Source organism: Dendropsophus ebraccatus, chromosome 1 (assembly GCF_027789765.1).
Source record: "Dendropsophus ebraccatus isolate aDenEbr1 chromosome 1, aDenEbr1.pat, whole genome shotgun sequence".
NCBI lineage: Eukaryota > Metazoa > Chordata > Amphibia > Anura > Hylidae > Dendropsophus > Dendropsophus ebraccatus.
Genome location: NC_091454.1, coordinates 201560194 through 201577729, shown reverse-complemented (window position 1 = coordinate 201577729; position 17536 = coordinate 201560194). Strand labels below are relative to the sequence as shown.

Below are 17536 nucleotides of genomic sequence, written 5' to 3'. Positions count from 1 at the left end.
GCTGACGTTAGTACCATAGGTGGAGGAACAGTTGCCTTTAAAAGAGTTCTACCACCATGGACACCTTAGCAGAGAGGATAAGTGTATAATTGAAGGGCTCTGACCCCTGGGACCTTACATGAGTAGGACTCCGAGCAGTGAACAGAGTTGTCCACCAATCCAATCATTGCCTATAGGATTGTTGAAGATAGCTGAGTAAGCATTAACAGATGTAGGAAGAGAAATAAGATGCGTGCTCAGCAGAGCCCGACAAGCATGCCACTGTGTAACTCCACCGAGAATAGAAAAGGGCTATATACTACAACCACTGCCCTGGACAGAGAGAACGCGTCTCATCTCAGAATCGTAATGGTGACCCAAAGGGTTATTCCAGAAACATTTATCATTTGGACAATTTATCAGATCTCCAGCATGGGGTTCTGGTCCCCCCCCCCAACCACACAGTTATGGAGAGGAGTCTCTATGAAGTAGAGGGTGAGCAGATACGGTATGAGTGCTGCATGCGGCACCTCTATAGTTTGTATGGAACAAAAACACCATACAAAGCTCTCTGCACTGCAATGGGATGGTTGGTGGGAAGGGGAGACCATTTTAGTGGTGGGTGCCAAACTGGTTAAATCTAATATTAGGTGGCTCACAAGTATCTCGTGTGCGGCTTGTGGGCTGTGAGCACTATACTAAATGCAAAAGTCCCTGCGCCTGACATGCATTACAGGCCGCAGCCATGGCAGCTTTATGACACTGATGTGGGTGGAGTACATATTGCATTGCTGCAACTCCCAACATGTCTCCCTCATATCTAATGTCACAGACGGACTCTCACCATCTGAGGTAGATAGCCATACTCTCTATAAATCTATACTACTTATGCTGATGGCCTCGCTCCCTGCTCCATGGACTGGAGCTACAAACACCATAATAGCACCATAATCTCTATATCCCAGTCACATGTGCCAGCTGCTTACCTATGCTTTTCCTGGTACCTACCTAACGCTATCCCTGGTACCTGTGTTTGTTCTGTATATATGAATACAATTATGCCAGTGCAAACCTTACATCCTATTGGCTGATATAGTACCAGTATATACTAACACCCCTACCAGTGTCCATATCCAATCTATAGTGCTCATGTAGTTTTATCATGTGGTATGCCTATACGACACCACAGAAAATCATGGCATGTATATTAGGGTTTTTTTTTCAATATTACCTCCAAGAAAGTAAAAACTGTGGCCTACATAGCTTTTACGTACAGTATGTGGCTTGCAGCCATCTTTCAGTGCCGATTGTGGCTTTCGAGGCAAGAAATACTGGGGACCACAATCTGACGATGCTCTGCTGCTTTCTTTTTCTCTTCCGCAGAATCCCTTTAAACATCCCTTTAAGGGAATCCTTAAATGTATTTTCCATGACCCTGAAATACTGCCCGAGGGTTAGGAGAACCCTGATCACCCACACGGCCGGGTGAAGGAAGGGAAGTGACAACCACTTCGAGCACATTTCTGGCTCAGAGCTATAGTTGTCATTTTTTTTAACCACCATTCCAGGTCATTCTCCTCGGGGGACCTGCCCCGCAGTTAACAATCCAGTATAATTCAGACCTTACCCTGCTTGTCTGTAGGAATCAGAATCACAGCCCCCCGCGTTTCATTGACTGTACAGCCTAACCCGGTGCTGTGATATCTCCCGACATGAACTGTTCTTCCAACACAGAGCAGCCCATTCTCCCTCACACCTCCCTCCTCCTATGTCATGCCGCACAACTCCCTCCCCCCCGATGGTCCGCTTCTCCTCTTCCCTGGATAACTGATAAAGCAGTTTTATAAATGCTGGATTAGCAAAGTTATCAAATTGAATTTCGTCCCTTCGGTGACTAAATAGCAAAAAGCCACCTCCACTGAGGGAAAGCGGTGAAAGGCGGAACGCCACAGGCTCTTACGGGAGAGGGAAAATGCAACAGAGGAGAAAGGAAATCCAGAGAAACCATGAAACGACAAAGAGGTAAATAGGACACGAGAGAGAGAGAGGACGAGGGGCAGGAAGTGTAGAATCCATATGAAAAGGTGACGCAATTACCGTGTATCTGTCTGGAGTAAAGCTGCCCATAGACGTAACTAGAATCATTACCAACCCAACCGTAAGCAAGAATCGCTAATGATAATCATTATGTCCATGGCACAAAAACCACTGGGAATTTTTCCTTCTATCCAACCTACTTCAATACGTTTCTTGGTCGCTATGAATTAACCTCTTAATGACCACCTATACGTAAGCTTTATTCTGCGGTGCTATAAAAACCATGGTGCAGAATGGCGGCAGCATGGAGACTCATCCAGGCGCAGAGACGGACACAATCCCACTTAAGAAAGCAGAAGAAGCTTATACCAGTCCTGTTCATGTGATCTAGTATGGTGGCAGCAGCAGCAGGTTGCTTAAAGGGGTTATCCAGTGCTACAAAAACATGGCCACCTTCTTTTAGAGACAATACGACTCTTGTCTCCAGTTCAGGTGCGGTTTGAAATTGAGCTCCATTCACTGCAATGGAACTGAGCAGCAAAACCCCGCCCAAGCTAGAGACAAGAGTGGTGCTGTCTCTGGAAGAAAGTCGCCATGTTTTTGTAGCGCTGGATAACCTCTTTAACTATTGTAACTGATCCCAGCTAAGCCCTTTTTCTGAAAACTGCCCCATTATAAGGGTGGTGTCCTCTTTTAATAGATAGCGGGACTAATAAAGTAATGTCGCTCAGGGCCCCCCGAACCCGAGCGTGCAGAATTTGCTCTACGGCTGCCTGGAAAACATGGATACAGCCTATGGCCTGTGGTTGTATCCATGTTTTCCAGGACACCCTAGGGCGGCATCCAACTTCTCCAGCCACCAGTAAACAAATACCACAAGCTTGGGTTCGGACAGACCTGAGCATGCTCGAGTTGCGCTCATCTCTAAGTATCAATTAAGCCGGATCCCTCCTCCATAAGGAAAAGTTATCCATCTGTACCCGGGAATAGCTGTCTACAAATTGATGACTCATCAGTCACGTTTCAAGGCTCTTTATGGGGCCAAGTATTGACTTGCAGGGAAACTACCTCGGATAAGATGGCACCAGAGTAAGCTGTCTTTCTTCTGCGTCTTTACATAGGAAATATATGAAGCAAACGAAAGTAAAAATATAAAGAAAAAACGATAAAAAAAATAATAAAAATAATGCCACCAATCTTATATGTTAAATGTAAAAATAAAACGATAATAAAAAAGATAGTGCTGAACAAAATAAAATCTATTTTTGAGGTTCTTCTTTGTAATAATAAATTACTTTAAAGTTTTCCTGTCATTTAGAAACAACTTGCAGAAATCAATAGTACAAGTGATTTTAAGAAACCCTGTAAAAGGTTTTATTAGGCAAAAGAGCTTTCTTCTGTATTCAATAAGCTGTTTTCAAGCCTCCTCCTTCACTTCTTATCTGTTGCAGTGAAGACAGGTTTGCTGTGTCCATTATGGAGGGGGGAGGGGTAGAGAGGGTAAGTGATCAGGAAGAGAAGAGAAACAGTCTGTGTATAGGACAGCACAGCACAACATCCTGCAATCTTACCTCATTAAGTTCCCAGACCAGCATTGAGCAGTCTGACCTGTGAATCCAGCGTTTTCTGTGGCCAGACAGTCTCCAAACTGCAGGGCAGGTTCTCTCCTCTTCCTGCCCACTCATCCCCCTGGCCCCTCCACCTCCTTAGGTTATAATGGACACAGCAAACGTGTCTTCGCGACTTTGCTCCTCTGTAATGTAGACAACTTTATCTTGATATTAAACAGTTGGGGGAGGAATGGAAAACAGCTTTTTGAGTACAAAAGGAAGCTCTTTAGCTTAATAAAACTTAAAACAGAGTTTCTTAAAATCGCTTGTACTATTAATTTCTGATTTTAAATGACAGTTACACTTTTCAAGCTTCAATTTTACTATTTATCATGCTAAAAACACACTAATACTAAGAAGGAAAAATCCCATAAATATAAAAATAAGAAAAACATTGCAAAGAAGCATTAACGCTGAAAGTACAAGGGGTAGGAATACAGGATGTGGGACTACAGGAACAGCGAGACATAAGTTATTACATCCAACAGTGGAAACAATTCTGCCCATGGAGAAATATTCCCCTTGTCTTAAACAAACTTCTGTTCCTTTAAAGGGGATGTCTGGTTTGGAAAACTCATTTTAATTCCCTATTAGGATATAAGACAGGGCTGCAGTTCAGGATCCTCATCATTTGGAGTGTAAAGCAGCTATACAGAGGGTCTCTAGCTGCAGTGGACTCAATGTGCTTGGGCATTAAAGGGATATTCCAATCAAACATAACTTTTGATATGTTGCTACCCATGGTGAGATTGACAATGAATTCCATACTTCTTATTATCTATTCCGTCTCCTTCCCCTAGTTCTTAGCTGCTGCTTTTTGCTTAAGACAAAAAAATCTGTGTGTGAGCTTTTCTCTCTGTCTCCCCTCCCTTCTCAGACAGTTCATGTAAACAAGTCCCTGGCAGGCTTTATCTGCAACATTGTAGCTTTTTTGTAATGCTGGGAGGGTTATTCGGAGGTCACATTGCTGATAAACTCACTGTGATTAATCCTCCCAGTATTACAAAAAAGTTACAATGTTGCAGATACAGCCAGTCAGGGACTTGATTACATCAACCGTCTCAAGAAGGAAGGGGGGAGACAGAGAGAAAGGCTCACACACAGATTTTTGTGTTTTCAGCAGAAAGCCGCAGCTGAGAACTGGGGGAAGGAGACTGAATAGATAATAACAAGTATGGAAGGAATTGTTAGTCTCACCATGGGCAGCAACATATCAAAAGTTATGTTTGAGTGGAATAACCCTTTAAGCATTTTGAGTTCATTATAGCTGTGTAATATATAATTTTACCCAAGGTGGCGCCGTTTTTTTTAGCGGACACAAAAGTAGTGTCAGCTACGTTTTTGTGTCCGTAAAAAAAAAAAACGGATCCGTTTTGATCCGTTTATTTTACAATGGAAGTCAATGGAAAAACGGATCAAAACGGATGCACACAAATGCATCCGTTTTTTTCATCCGTTTTTTTTGCAAAAAACGGATGAAAAAAAACGGATTGCAAAAACGCAGTGTGAACCCAACCTTATCTAGAGATGATCGAACACTGGAAAAATCTTAGGTTCTATAGGACTCGAATCTTGTCGAACCTTCAGCATTTGATTCCCGATGCCTTCCTGATCTGTGGGGAAGGTAATAGGCTGTATCCTGGAATTCCAGGCGGTACCCGGGCTGTCTCCTCCTTCCCCACGGATCGGGAAGGCATCAGGAATTAAATGTGGAAGATTGTCCCTGGAATGACTGGAGTGCACTGTAAAAGCACAGGCACTGTTCTATTCATTGTCTATGATACCAGGAAAGCTCCATAAGGAATAGGTAGAGGGACGGTGGCGCATGCGCAGGGCACTCCATCCATTCCAAAGAACAATTTTGTCCCTGTTCTAGGAATTGGTGGGAGTGCTATCAGTCAGATCCCCACTGATCAGCTATATTATATATTATAGGGGCACAGACGGACAGATGGGAGACGAACCAGATTTTGCCCAAAGTGGACAATAGGACAATAGAGTCTGCAGCAATCAGTAACTTGGCAGCCAGGAATAAATTTCCTGCAGTGCCCCCACAGGAACATTTGAGTATAGCACCTACTGAAGTAAAAGCTGTCCATGTAATGGATGGATGTTTCTGGTGCTCCAGTGAACGAGGCCCAAGACAAAAGCCGTAACAGGGCCCTCAAACACGACCAGTCATCTGTACTATACTGGTCTCCAGGATCCAAGTGTAACCGCAGGCCCTGGATCAAGCTTCACTCTGACTAATAGATGGGGGACTCCCCTTTATTATTTTAGAATGTCCTAATAGCTTATAAAAATGGATGTTTTATCCAGATATCCCCTCTAAGTCTAGCTATTAAGTTCCGTGTACACGAGTTCTGAAGTGGAAATTTTGCACCTGAATATAATACTAGGAAATATCCATTAATATTAATATAGGGGACAGGACTGAAATGAATTGCAGCAGCTTCTGCGGGAAGTGGATTGTGCATGGAAACTAAGGAGAATAATAGTCTCCAAAATAGCTCATAAATCACATCTATTATCCACGTCTCCTGTGCTTGTACCCATTTAGGCTTCTCTATGATATTGCACATGCTAACAGTTTGGTTTGCAGCTCGGGGTGATAGGCGGCCATGTTTATTCATCCTTTTTTCAAGGAATCCATCATTAATTGGGAGAAGCTTTGGCAGTTTGATAGGTTGTCTTCTATGTTAGCCTGGATTGCATGACAATCTTCACGTAAGATATGGTCTTCTAATAATCCATAGGGAGTATAGGCACAGGTGACTGCAGTCCTATGGTGATGTATCTAGATGGGGTTCTTAAAGGGGTTATCCAGCGAAAATCTTTTTCTTTCAAATCAACTGTTTTTAGAAAGTTATATAGATTTGTGATTTACTTCTATTTAAAAATCATAAGTCTTCATGTGCTGATCAACTGCTGTATGTCCTGCAGGAAGTGGTGTATTCTTTCCAGTATGACACAGTGCTCTCTGCTGCCACCTCTGTCCAAGACAGGAACTGTCCATAGCAGCAGCAAATTCCCATAAAAAACCCTTTCCTAATGTACCGGATTAATGCTTGTACAGTTATAAGAAAAAAAAAAAACCTTTAATAAAATATCTTTTTAAAAAAAACCTTTCCTGCTCTGGACTCAGATACTCTCTGTCTCGGACAGAGGTAGCAGCAGAGAGCACTGTGTCAGACTAAAAAGAATACATTGATTCCTGCAGGACATACAGCAGCTGATAAGTACTGGAAGACTAGACATTTATAAATAGAAGTAAATTACAAATCTATATAACTTTCTGAAACCAGTTGATTTGTAGGGAAAAGATTTTGGCTGGATAACCCCTTTAATAGCTGAATTAGCCCTGGGGGACTGAGACGAGACAATAAGGGTGAGGGTCTGGCCTATATTTTGAATGCAAGTCATGGTTGTTAAGGTGGCTACACACCTAAAAGGGGATTTCCAGGATCAAAACATATCTCCTATTAGCAAAGTAGGTGGAAAGTATCTGATTGGTGGTGGTCCGTCCATAGGAACCCCCACTAATCACCAAGATTGTACCTTCCATGGCATGTATATGGCGGCAATAGAGTAGAGAACCCTAACCTGATCATTCATGGTTTGATTACTGGTGGCTGAGGAAGTTGAAGATGCCTGGAAAACATGGATACAGTCATAGGCCATAGGCTCTATCCATGTTTTCCAGGACTGCATCCAACTTCAAATGCTGAACAATCGGGTTCGGACGAATCTGAGTCTGCTCGAAGTTCGCTCAACGCTAGTCGGCAACATATCAAAGTAGGATGCAGCTGTATATGTGAATGGACAGGCCTGGGCCCTATAGGCTTCAAGGGTCTAAATGTATTCAGCTCATGACTATGTTCTGGTTATTTTCCAAATGTATATATGTTTAGGCACAGGCTCAAAAGCCCTGCAAACTATATACTCTTATACATTCATAAAATGACTAGCTGACTATGTTCAGGCCATTAAAGTCATTTGGGCCTGTGCCTGTCCGTGTTCATATGTCGGCATACCATGTTGACAGGTTGCTGACATACAGATGCCACAAAATGTACAATCGTGGTGTGAAGCCGTCCTTGGAAGGATGTCAGGCAACGCTTCGTTCAGAATATGTAGAGTTTACAGAAATGTAATGTGAATTCTTTTACATAGCTGCGCCTTAATGTATGGCGTGTTAACTAATAGGGCAGCCATAAGAATGACATTTCATGTCTAGCCTCAGGCTGTACTGCCATAGGAAGGCACTGAATTGTGCAATGTATGTAACATAGTGTATCCATGATGACATGATGCCTACTGAAGGGTGCACTAAACATTATCCTGCCGCAAAACTGCTCACTACAATAGATCCGGACAGTTACACAACAGTTTTCTATGGAAATATTCTTGTCTGGCCAGCATTACTAAATGTACCCGATACAAAAGAACCCCTATGATGCTGTGCTGCAATATCTCTATGTCCTTTACCGTGTCCTTTTTGTATTTTTTCCCACTGGACAATCCCTTTAAGCTCCTAATAAACTAGAGGCAAAAATATTTAACAGATCGGTGTATTACTAACATCATTCTGTTCACATGTTCTCCTGATATGCAGGAGAATTGTGCTGCGCCACTCCTTCAACTTTCCAGCTGCTGACTGACAGCTGTCTGCCTATACACAGTGTAGATAGACAACTCACAATCAGCGTTTGGTGGGTGGAGTGTGCTGGTGCTCATGAATAGCCAGGACCACTGAGTACGTACACATAATGAAGAGGACTAGTTATTGTTCTTGTTATTCAGGGGGATATCTATGAATCAGCTGCACAGAACGATGTAAGTGACACATCATTCTGTTCACTTTCTCTGTCACTAGTTTCTGCCACCCTGAGATAGGACAGCCTAAACCTACTGACAGTGTCTCTTTAAACATAAAGTCAATTAGATGAAGATTAAGCTTTACGTAAGGCTAGGATATAGAAATCTCATCAAGGCATGGTATATCTCTAAAATATGTATATCGGTAGTGGTCTGACCCCCCCCCACTGATCATGGGGAAGATGAATGCACAAGCACTATATCTTCCTCTCTCTTCTCTCACTGCACATTGGTGTCCAGCCACTGAATAACACAGGAAACTGCCTTGTGATGCCATTTATATAAATGGGAGTGGCTAAAGTTGCCTGTACAGCAAGGTGGTCATGAGTACTCCTGTGCAGAAAGAAAATCTGCCAATCATTGGGTGGCCTAGTGGTCATGCTTTATGGGATGGAAATACCCTTTAAACTGAGTACTTCAGTCTTCTGTAAGTGTCTCTGGGCTCATTATGGACTGAAATATTAATAAGAAGGTAATTGTTCTCTCTGCTACACATGCACAATGCCGTAAAACGTTCACCTACTAGAAGCTCTGTTCAGGTACTTATGTTATACTGACTAAGTAATAAGTAGTCACTTCTTGTTTGGTATAATATGTTACAGGTCATCCATGTTAATGTGGCTTCATCTCTCCCCAGCTCAGACCAGCCTCACTCTCTCTAGGCCTCCATCTGCCTCCTGGCCTCACACAGACTGCATCCAAGCCAATGAGCAATGCATTAGTGACCAGTCCTGCAGCTCCAGACTCCGTACACTGCGCCAGTGTCTAGCGGGAAGGGACCGCGACGTCCTTCTATCCAGCCAGGAATGCAAGACTGCCCTGGAGGTACTTCAGGAGAGTGCCCTCTACATGTGTCGCTGCCGTAGGGGCATGAGGAAGGAGCTACTATGCCTACAAGTATACTGGGGGATCCATGCTGGCCTAACAGACGGTGAGAAAAGTTCATCATCCCTAAATATAATAAATACACAAGCCGTGGAAGCAGTGTCGGATTGGGGTATCTGGGGCCCACCAGAGGAAATTATTCTGAGGGCCCACCAATTAAGAACAAGTGAGAAACAATATGTCAGTCAATGTTAGTGCAGGTTCTAAAGCTGGTGGCCCACCGGAGGATCCTCCGGTCCTCTAGTGGGCCAGTCCGGCACTGCGTGGAGGAATCATACATGAGGTGTTCTTTATGGCCTACAGGGATTGACTAACTTTTTTCGTATTGGGGGGCAGTAGGGGCCCACAGCTCCCATGTCAGTTACAGCATCATTAAAGATGGGGTTCTACATCATAAATTCTATATTGGTGGGTATATAACTACTCAGGCCCCAACGGATTGCTAGAATGCGTGACCCCAGTCCCTTTCCTTCCCCCAGGTCCACAACCATGGCTGTTTCCATCACTACTATAGAGTTTGGAGTTTGGATTGTGTCTTCAATTCAAACTTATGCTTACCTTGGCTCACAGAGTACTGGGGCATTATGCTCTAATAATTAAAGTAGGTGCAATAGATTTGTAATCAATGTTTATTTGGCAGGAATACCCCTTTAAAGATTCGGGCCAACAATAGCAATTTAAGCATAATTCCTACGATATGCCGTAATAAGTGAGCTTATACATAGAATGCCCCTATGTATAAGAAGTAGCTGTTTTATTATTATTATTATTATTATTATTATTTATAATATTTTGTCTAGCTTTGTGCTGCACCTTTGTTTTAATGTTGCCAGGGCTTAGGACTTATTCACACGTTCAGTAATTTTTCTGGACCGCAAAACCTCCTGTTATTTTTACTCCGAAGTCCGTATAAATCAGGGATAGGGAACCTTCGACCCTCCAGCCAGTGTCGGACTGGGGTATCTGGGGTTCTGGGGAGGAAATAATCCTGGGGGCCCACCAATGAAGAACCAGTGAAAAACCACATGTCAGTCAGTGTTTGTGCAGGTTCTAAAGCTGGGGGCCCACCGGAGGATTCTCCGCTCCTCTGGTGGGCCAGTCCGACACTGCCTCCAGCTGTTGCAAAACTACAATGCCCATCATGCCTGGACAGCCAACAGCTGAAGAGCCAAAGGTTCCCCATGCCTGGTATAAATTCCTCCGTATTGCATCCGTTTACGTAAAATGTTAATAGTACTAGTTTGCATATATTTGATCCGTGTTTTTTACAGACGTCACGGATGTGATATCCATGACGTCCGTAAAAACTACGGATCCCATAGATTTCTATTGGTAATCCATACCGCAATGACAATTCGCACTAGAGCATGTCCTTTTTTTATGGAACGCAATGTGCTCTAAGTTGAACTGCAATTACGGATTCAAAATTACGGACAACTTTACAAGACATGTGAATAAGGCCTTACTGTGGGTGGAATTATTAATGTGAAGAACTAATTAATCCTTTCTGCTCCTGCAGACATAGGGGAGATTTATCAAACATGGTGTAAAGTGAAACTGACTCAGTTGCCCCTAGAAACCAATCAGATTCCACCTTTCATTTTCCAAAGAGCCTGGGAGGACTGAAAGGTGGAATCTGATTGGTTGCTAGGGGAAACTGAGCCAGTTTCACTTTACACCATGTTTGATAAATCTCCCCCCATAGTATTTACAGCTGCCTGCACACCCCTTGTTAACAGTGCTGTAATTACTCCCTGTCTTCAAACAAGACACATTTGTTATTGAGAGACTGCCCTTTGCTGCCCAGCATGTAAAACACAATCCTTCCTGTAACAGGGAGGGAGGTGGGCATGCTTAGGAGCAGCAGAGGTAACAGCTAAGACATCATATGTGACTACCGGTCTGCAGGGAAGGAAAGTGAGAAGATAACCACATGTTAAGCGTATGGGATGTCATCCAAGCAGGAGATGACTAGCAGGAGCACAGTATACAGCATTCAGCCGCAGGCAGTACACAGTGGTAGATCTTACTGCATGTAACCCATAATGTATAGAAGGAGCTAGAAAACCTGGGACTAACAGAAGTCTCACAGCCGAATGGGAGTCAATATAGATCAATCATACCCCTAACTAGCAAAGAAAATTATATTTATCAATAGGTCTGTAAAAACCAGACAGATCAATGCAAGGGGAAAAAAAGCTAAAACTATGAGAATTTCTATGAACGTGGGTTGTTTGGAAATGTATAAAGGTTTGCAAGAGAGAAGGGGCCACCCCATATAGTATACTGAACAGTCTGAACATTGTAAAAACCTTCAATAATTCTAATCTGTCTCCCCAGGCGATGAGTTTTATGAGTCGTCTCCATATGAACCTGTAGCCTCCCGTTTATCAGACATCTTTCGTCTGGCATCCATCAACTCCGGTGAGTGAAATTAAATTAAATAGTAAACCCTCTAATACAGCAATTCATGGTAGGAAGCTTATAATGAGGAATGATGCAGGGATCACACATGTACCAACACATGGATTCATGTATGGAAATAGGACCTATGAAACATACATATGCCGTAAAAATATAAAATAAGAGTACCATATTTTTGAGTTTATAAGACGTACCCAGGAGGAAACAAAGGAGGAGGAAAATATGAAAACCAAAAAGTGGGCATAATGTTGGGCATAAGGTCCTTTGACATTTAGGGTGGTATAGGGCTTAGAAGTTTGGCAGCAAATTCTTCAGATTTCACTTACAGAGACAGGAGCAGCGATCTGGTACACTTACAATGGGGCAGGGATGACAATCAAGGATAAAAGGGGTTAATTTGCCAAGTTTGCAATACCTTGTGTTCCTTTTGATCATTGGTGGTTGTGTCATTTCTGTCCCTTTAACCATCTCCCTGCCACCATCCAGTACTAAAATCCATGCCCCTTATGATGTTGCAGTGGTGGAAGGGGATGATACAGATGTGTCACAAGAGCGATTTTCAGTCTCAATGGCACAGGCAAAGTTAGGCAGTGAAGTCTCCTATTTAAATTGTATCATCCTCCTCAGCTTCTGCAACATAAGGGGCATGGATTGAAGTGGCTGACAAATACCCTGTTGCTGGCCACCCCCACAACTATTCCGCCTCGTGTTTTGATATTATATCTGCAGTTGTAAAGAAAGGATCCGCTCCTATCTTGTAAAACTGCTGGGGCTGTTTTAAACTGCTCCGTCTCAGTGGGCGTCCTCCGTCTTAGTGGCGCAGTTGCGCCACTTTCTTAGGTCACAGTAGGGTGCTTGCAGCGCATCTGCACCACCCCCTTCTTCTAGTCCCAGCAACGTGACGAGAGGAGTGGACGCCATCTCGGAAAGGGTTGAACAGCTTCAGACGTGCTAAGTATCAAGTAAGGGGTGGTGCAGGTCACTTCAACTTTGTTTTTCTAAGACACACTAACATTTTCCTCCCACTTTGGCAGAGAAAAAAGTAGGATCAATATGGTAATTTGTTATAGAATGAAAGTAGCTTTGTGCTGCACCTTTGTTTTGATGTTGCCGGGGCTTACTGTGGAATTATTAAGATAAACATATGATCATCTGGGATCATAATATATCCTGATTATATGTCCCATCTCTTCTATATTACACCCCACAGGCACAGAGGCATCCGCCATCAAACAAAACGCCTGCTTGGATGCAGCAAAGTTCTGCAATGTGAATGATGCCTGTAAAAGATTACGCTCCACTTTCATCTCGGTCTGCGCCTCAGGGGGTGAGGATTCTTGTCCCCGTCGCAAGTGCCACAAGAGTCTGCGAACCTTCATGGAGCGTATACCTTCGAACCTGACCTACCCCCTTCTCTTCTGTCCTTGTGGGGACAAGCCATGTGCAGAAAGGCGCCGCCAAACCATAGTGCCAAGCTGCTCTTTTAATCTTCCGGAAGTTCCTAACTGCTTGGAGGTGTGGGCCACCTGTAGACAGGACCCAATTTGCAGGTAATGTAGTATTTTATACCCAAGCGGCTGTTGTAATATTATTGTTTAAACCTTTTTCTGTGTTCTTAAAGGGAACCTGTCATGTTTAAAATGGCGTCAAATCTGCAGGCAGCATGTTATAGAGCAGGAGGAGCTAAGCAGAGTGATATATAGTTTTGTAGGAAAAGATTAACATAACTAGTAATTTATTGTTGTAAATCCCTGCTCATTCTGAGTTAAGGAGTCCAGAGGGGTCCTACTCAGTGACCCACTGTCTTCCCTGTTTTAGTAGACTTGCATATCCCTCTAACTTATAGGAAGGCAATTGTACTGGATCTAGTTTTATTTCCTAGTTTATTGATTGGGTTGTATTAGCACCATATTTTAGGCATGGTATGGTATAGGTGTCCTGCGCCATTGTATTATTTGGCCACTATATGAAATACTATAAGTAGAATATATTGCATAGGGATCTAATCAAAGGCCAGCCCTATGTGGTCTCTGGGGTATACTCTTAACACCTTGGTGACCATGCCAAGTGGTCACAGCACTGGGAGCATGAATTCAGGGATATATACTGTAAGGTACACCTGGGGTACTTCATAAGGCACCCAACTGCCATGGAACCCATGGGAACTAAACACGGAAAACTCCCTATCTTTTATGATGACTATTTTACTGTGACTTGTAAGGAGTTGAAGGGAATGGGCTTTGTATTGCGCCACTCCACTCCATGATGAGTATAGATAGTCAACTGCCAATCAGCTGGAGCTCATGAATATTCAGGACTACTGAGCACATGCACATTATGGAGAGGACTAGTTTGCCATGCTTAGAGTCATTGTTATTCAGGGAGATATCTCTGAAACAGCTACACAGAACAATGTAAGTGATACATCATTCTAGTTGTAAGACCGCTGAGCTCATGTGATCCCTGACATGGGTCACCAAGGGGTTAAGGTGGCCATACCTCTAAGATAGCCCTTGGCTTAATAGTGATCCTCCATTCCCTCTGTACACATGCATACTCAGCACAGTGGGAATAAGCCAATGAAAAGATAGCCAACAAGCTATATCATGGGTTCTATATTTTTGTGGTGTTTAGGTCCAGGTTGGCGGATTTTGTTACGAATTGTCAGAGTTCCCCTCAGTCTGCGAGTGGCTGTGTCCGGGATAACTACGCAGCCTGTCTAGGGGCATATGCTGGGCTGATCGGTGAGTATCTGGCTTTTTGGCAATCGCTATAGTGGTCATTATCTAATTCTATAATAATTGGTGTTCCATATTCTCTTTCCCTTAGGATATGATGTGACCCTAAACTTCCTGGACTCCGATCCCCATTCGCTTTCCATAGGACCTTGGTGCTCTTGCAGCGGCAGTGGCGCACAAGAATCTATGTGTGAACTGTACTTGAAGGAGTTCACCCAGAACCGCTGCCTACGTGAGTGCGGGGATAGGGGTAAACCATGGAAAGAGTATTATAAGCTGAGCTGACTACCTAGGCTATGTTCACATTGTCTTTATGACTTTTAATTTTATAACATATGTCATGATGCTAAGACATATACATCATTTGATGGATCCAATAATAATAGGCAGACTTCTTTTGCTTATAATGGGATCCATACTGGTTCCATCTATCTTACAGTGAGAATAGCCCTTATGGGAGACTTTATACCATTACTATTGCTCAGGCACCATTCACATGACATTTGTGGAGTACATCGCCGTTAAATATTGGCAATTAAAGTGCAGTCTACCCATTGACTTTACCAGTACTAATCTATTATGAAAAAAAAGTATACATAAGGGAAAAGACTAAATGCAACCACTAGTAGTGTACACTAGATGCTATAAAGTCAATGGACTGGCAATGCGTACGTTACGTTAAAGGGGTTGTTCACCAAAAATAATTTTTCTTTCAAATAAACCGGTGCCAGAAAGTGCCAGAGATTTGTAATATACGTCTATTAAGAAATCTCAAGTCTTCCAGTACTTATCAGCTGCTGTATGTCCTGCAGGAAGTGGTGTATTCTTTCCAGTCTGACACAGTGCTCTCTGCTACCACCTCCGTCCATGTCAGGAACTGTCTAGAGCAGTAGCAAATCCCCATAGAAAACCTCTCCTGCTCTCCAGACTGAAAAGAATACATGAATTCCTGCAGGACATACAGCAGCTGATAAGTACTGGAAGACTGTAGATTTTTTAATAGAAGTGAATTACAAATCTCTGGCACCAGTTGATTTAAAAGAAATTTTTTTGGGTGGTGAAAACCCCTTTTAAATGTCAGAATGTGATTCCTAGAAGCCTAGTTTCCCCCATTGAATCCACCAGTGAGTATGATCCATACACCAGTCTATGTTTCCCGCTCTACACGCTAGGCTTGAATACACAAACATTTTCCACGTATGTCTCAGATGCCTGCCGATTGATCCAAGTGACATTGACCCTCATGATAATTCAATTGTGTGTACGCACCGGCATTAGAAATGCATGAAAGAGCGCGGTCCGATAAAATGTGTTTGGGAATCCATCGCCTCTCGGATTTGTTTCATGCAGATGATTAATTTACTATAGGGAAAGAGATGGATGGGTCCTAGAAAGGAGGCATATCAGGTGGATGGTCGGGGGGTGATAATTTAATAGGTAGACATTAGCGATAGATTGATCTGTTCTAAAATGTCTTCTTATACCTTCTTATAGGAAATGCAATTTATGCCTTTGGAAATGGTACAGATGTTGTACACAAGCAGAGCGCCCCCCGACCTGCCCTCACCACCATCTCCCCACGGACTGAGAAGAGGCACGTGCTGCCCGATAACCAGAGTGACAGTAACACGCTGTATGAGGTGAACCCTGACATATGCGATGCAATCCAGGTAAGAGCCAATAACCGGGCCCTATCCTGGTGATATAGGTAATATCTGGGTAGTGTCTGATGGGAGGACTAGGCCTCTAGATGATGAGTCCAATTTCTCATTGTAGGACAAGAAGAATGACAGCTCGTCCCCCATTAGGATCTGTGTTTCTGAGGTAATATGTCTTCCTCTTTGCCATCTTTTCACTTGTCAGGTGGTCTGTGTTCTTTTAGCTATATACTTTGTTGTCTATTCTCGTCATTGCTATATGTAGTCATCTATTAGGCTGTCAGACATAGCTTTATCTGTTGTTAGATTCTAGCTGCCCGGATTCTATATGTTCCATTAACTTACTCACCGTTCATCTGCAGTCTACTTATCCTCTATCCTGTAACCCAGTGTTTTATAGAGGGGAAATGTCGTTGTTTCCTTCCTGAGAGAAGAAAACAGACATGTTTTTCTAATGGTGTGAGAGATTTATCTGACAGATTTTGGAAGCCAAAGCCAGGAAAGAATTCGAAGAGAGGAGAAATCTCAGTCTTTTCCTTATGGACAGTTCTTTTTTTATAGTCTCTTCCAGGGGCGGATTAACTTTACCATAGGCCCCCGGCTGTTAACCAAGCTTGGGCCCCTACCCCACTGTAACTATGGCAGCACTGGCATGGTGCTCATAGATACGGGATAGATATTTTTGCACATCTTGTCAGAACTGCAGCCAGGAGACAATACATCACTGAAAGTATAAGGGTACAAACACACACACCGTATACGCAGCAGATATGCAGCAAATACGCAGCAGATTTGATGGTGCAGATTTGATGCTGTGTTCAGTTATTTAGACCTATTCTGCTGCGTATTTGTTGCGTATTTGCTGCGTATCGCAGCAGTAAGTATGCTGCGTATACGGTGTGTGGGTTTATACCCTAAGTCTGTTTGGGTGGACATGGGCCTCCCAGAAGCTCAGGGCTCCGGGCTACCGCCTAAAACGGACCTATTGTAATCCGCTACTGTTCCTGGCTTAGGCTTCAAAAATCTGTCAGATAAATCTTTCTATGTAAGCACACCCTAACCTGAGTAGATGTTTCTGGAGGTCACCCTAGGTTCCATATAAGCCTATCGACTATTGACTTTATTCATTGTTAGCCTGCCTTATCCAAGGTTCTAAAAGCTCATCGTGTCTTAAGTTTGCTGTTCTAAAGGTTCCCATAGACCAAGGTTAGGGAAGCATGGCTCTCCAGCTGTTGCAAAACTACAACTCCCATCATGCCTGGACAGCCAAAGCTAAAGCTTTGGCTGTCCAGGCATGATGGGAGTTGTAGTTTTGCAACAGCTGGAG

The 17536-nt window shown here is 43.2% G+C and overlaps 1 protein-coding gene across 1 annotated transcript in view; it reads left to right on the top strand.

Annotated features, from left to right (window-relative positions):
* Positions 1-17536, top strand: part of GFRA2 (GDNF family receptor alpha 2) — a 41671-nt gene that overhangs the window by 21291 nt on the left and 2844 nt on the right. The window contains exons 2-8 of the mRNA XM_069944345.1: positions 9142-9435; positions 11730-11813; positions 13024-13363; positions 14448-14557; positions 14643-14783; positions 16046-16221; positions 16328-16375. Of these exons, the coding sequence (XP_069800446.1) occupies positions 9142-9435; positions 11730-11813; positions 13024-13363; positions 14448-14557; positions 14643-14783; positions 16046-16221; positions 16328-16375 (1193 nt within the window). The remainder of the gene's footprint in view (positions 1-9141; positions 9436-11729; positions 11814-13023; positions 13364-14447; positions 14558-14642; positions 14784-16045; positions 16222-16327; positions 16376-17536) is intronic.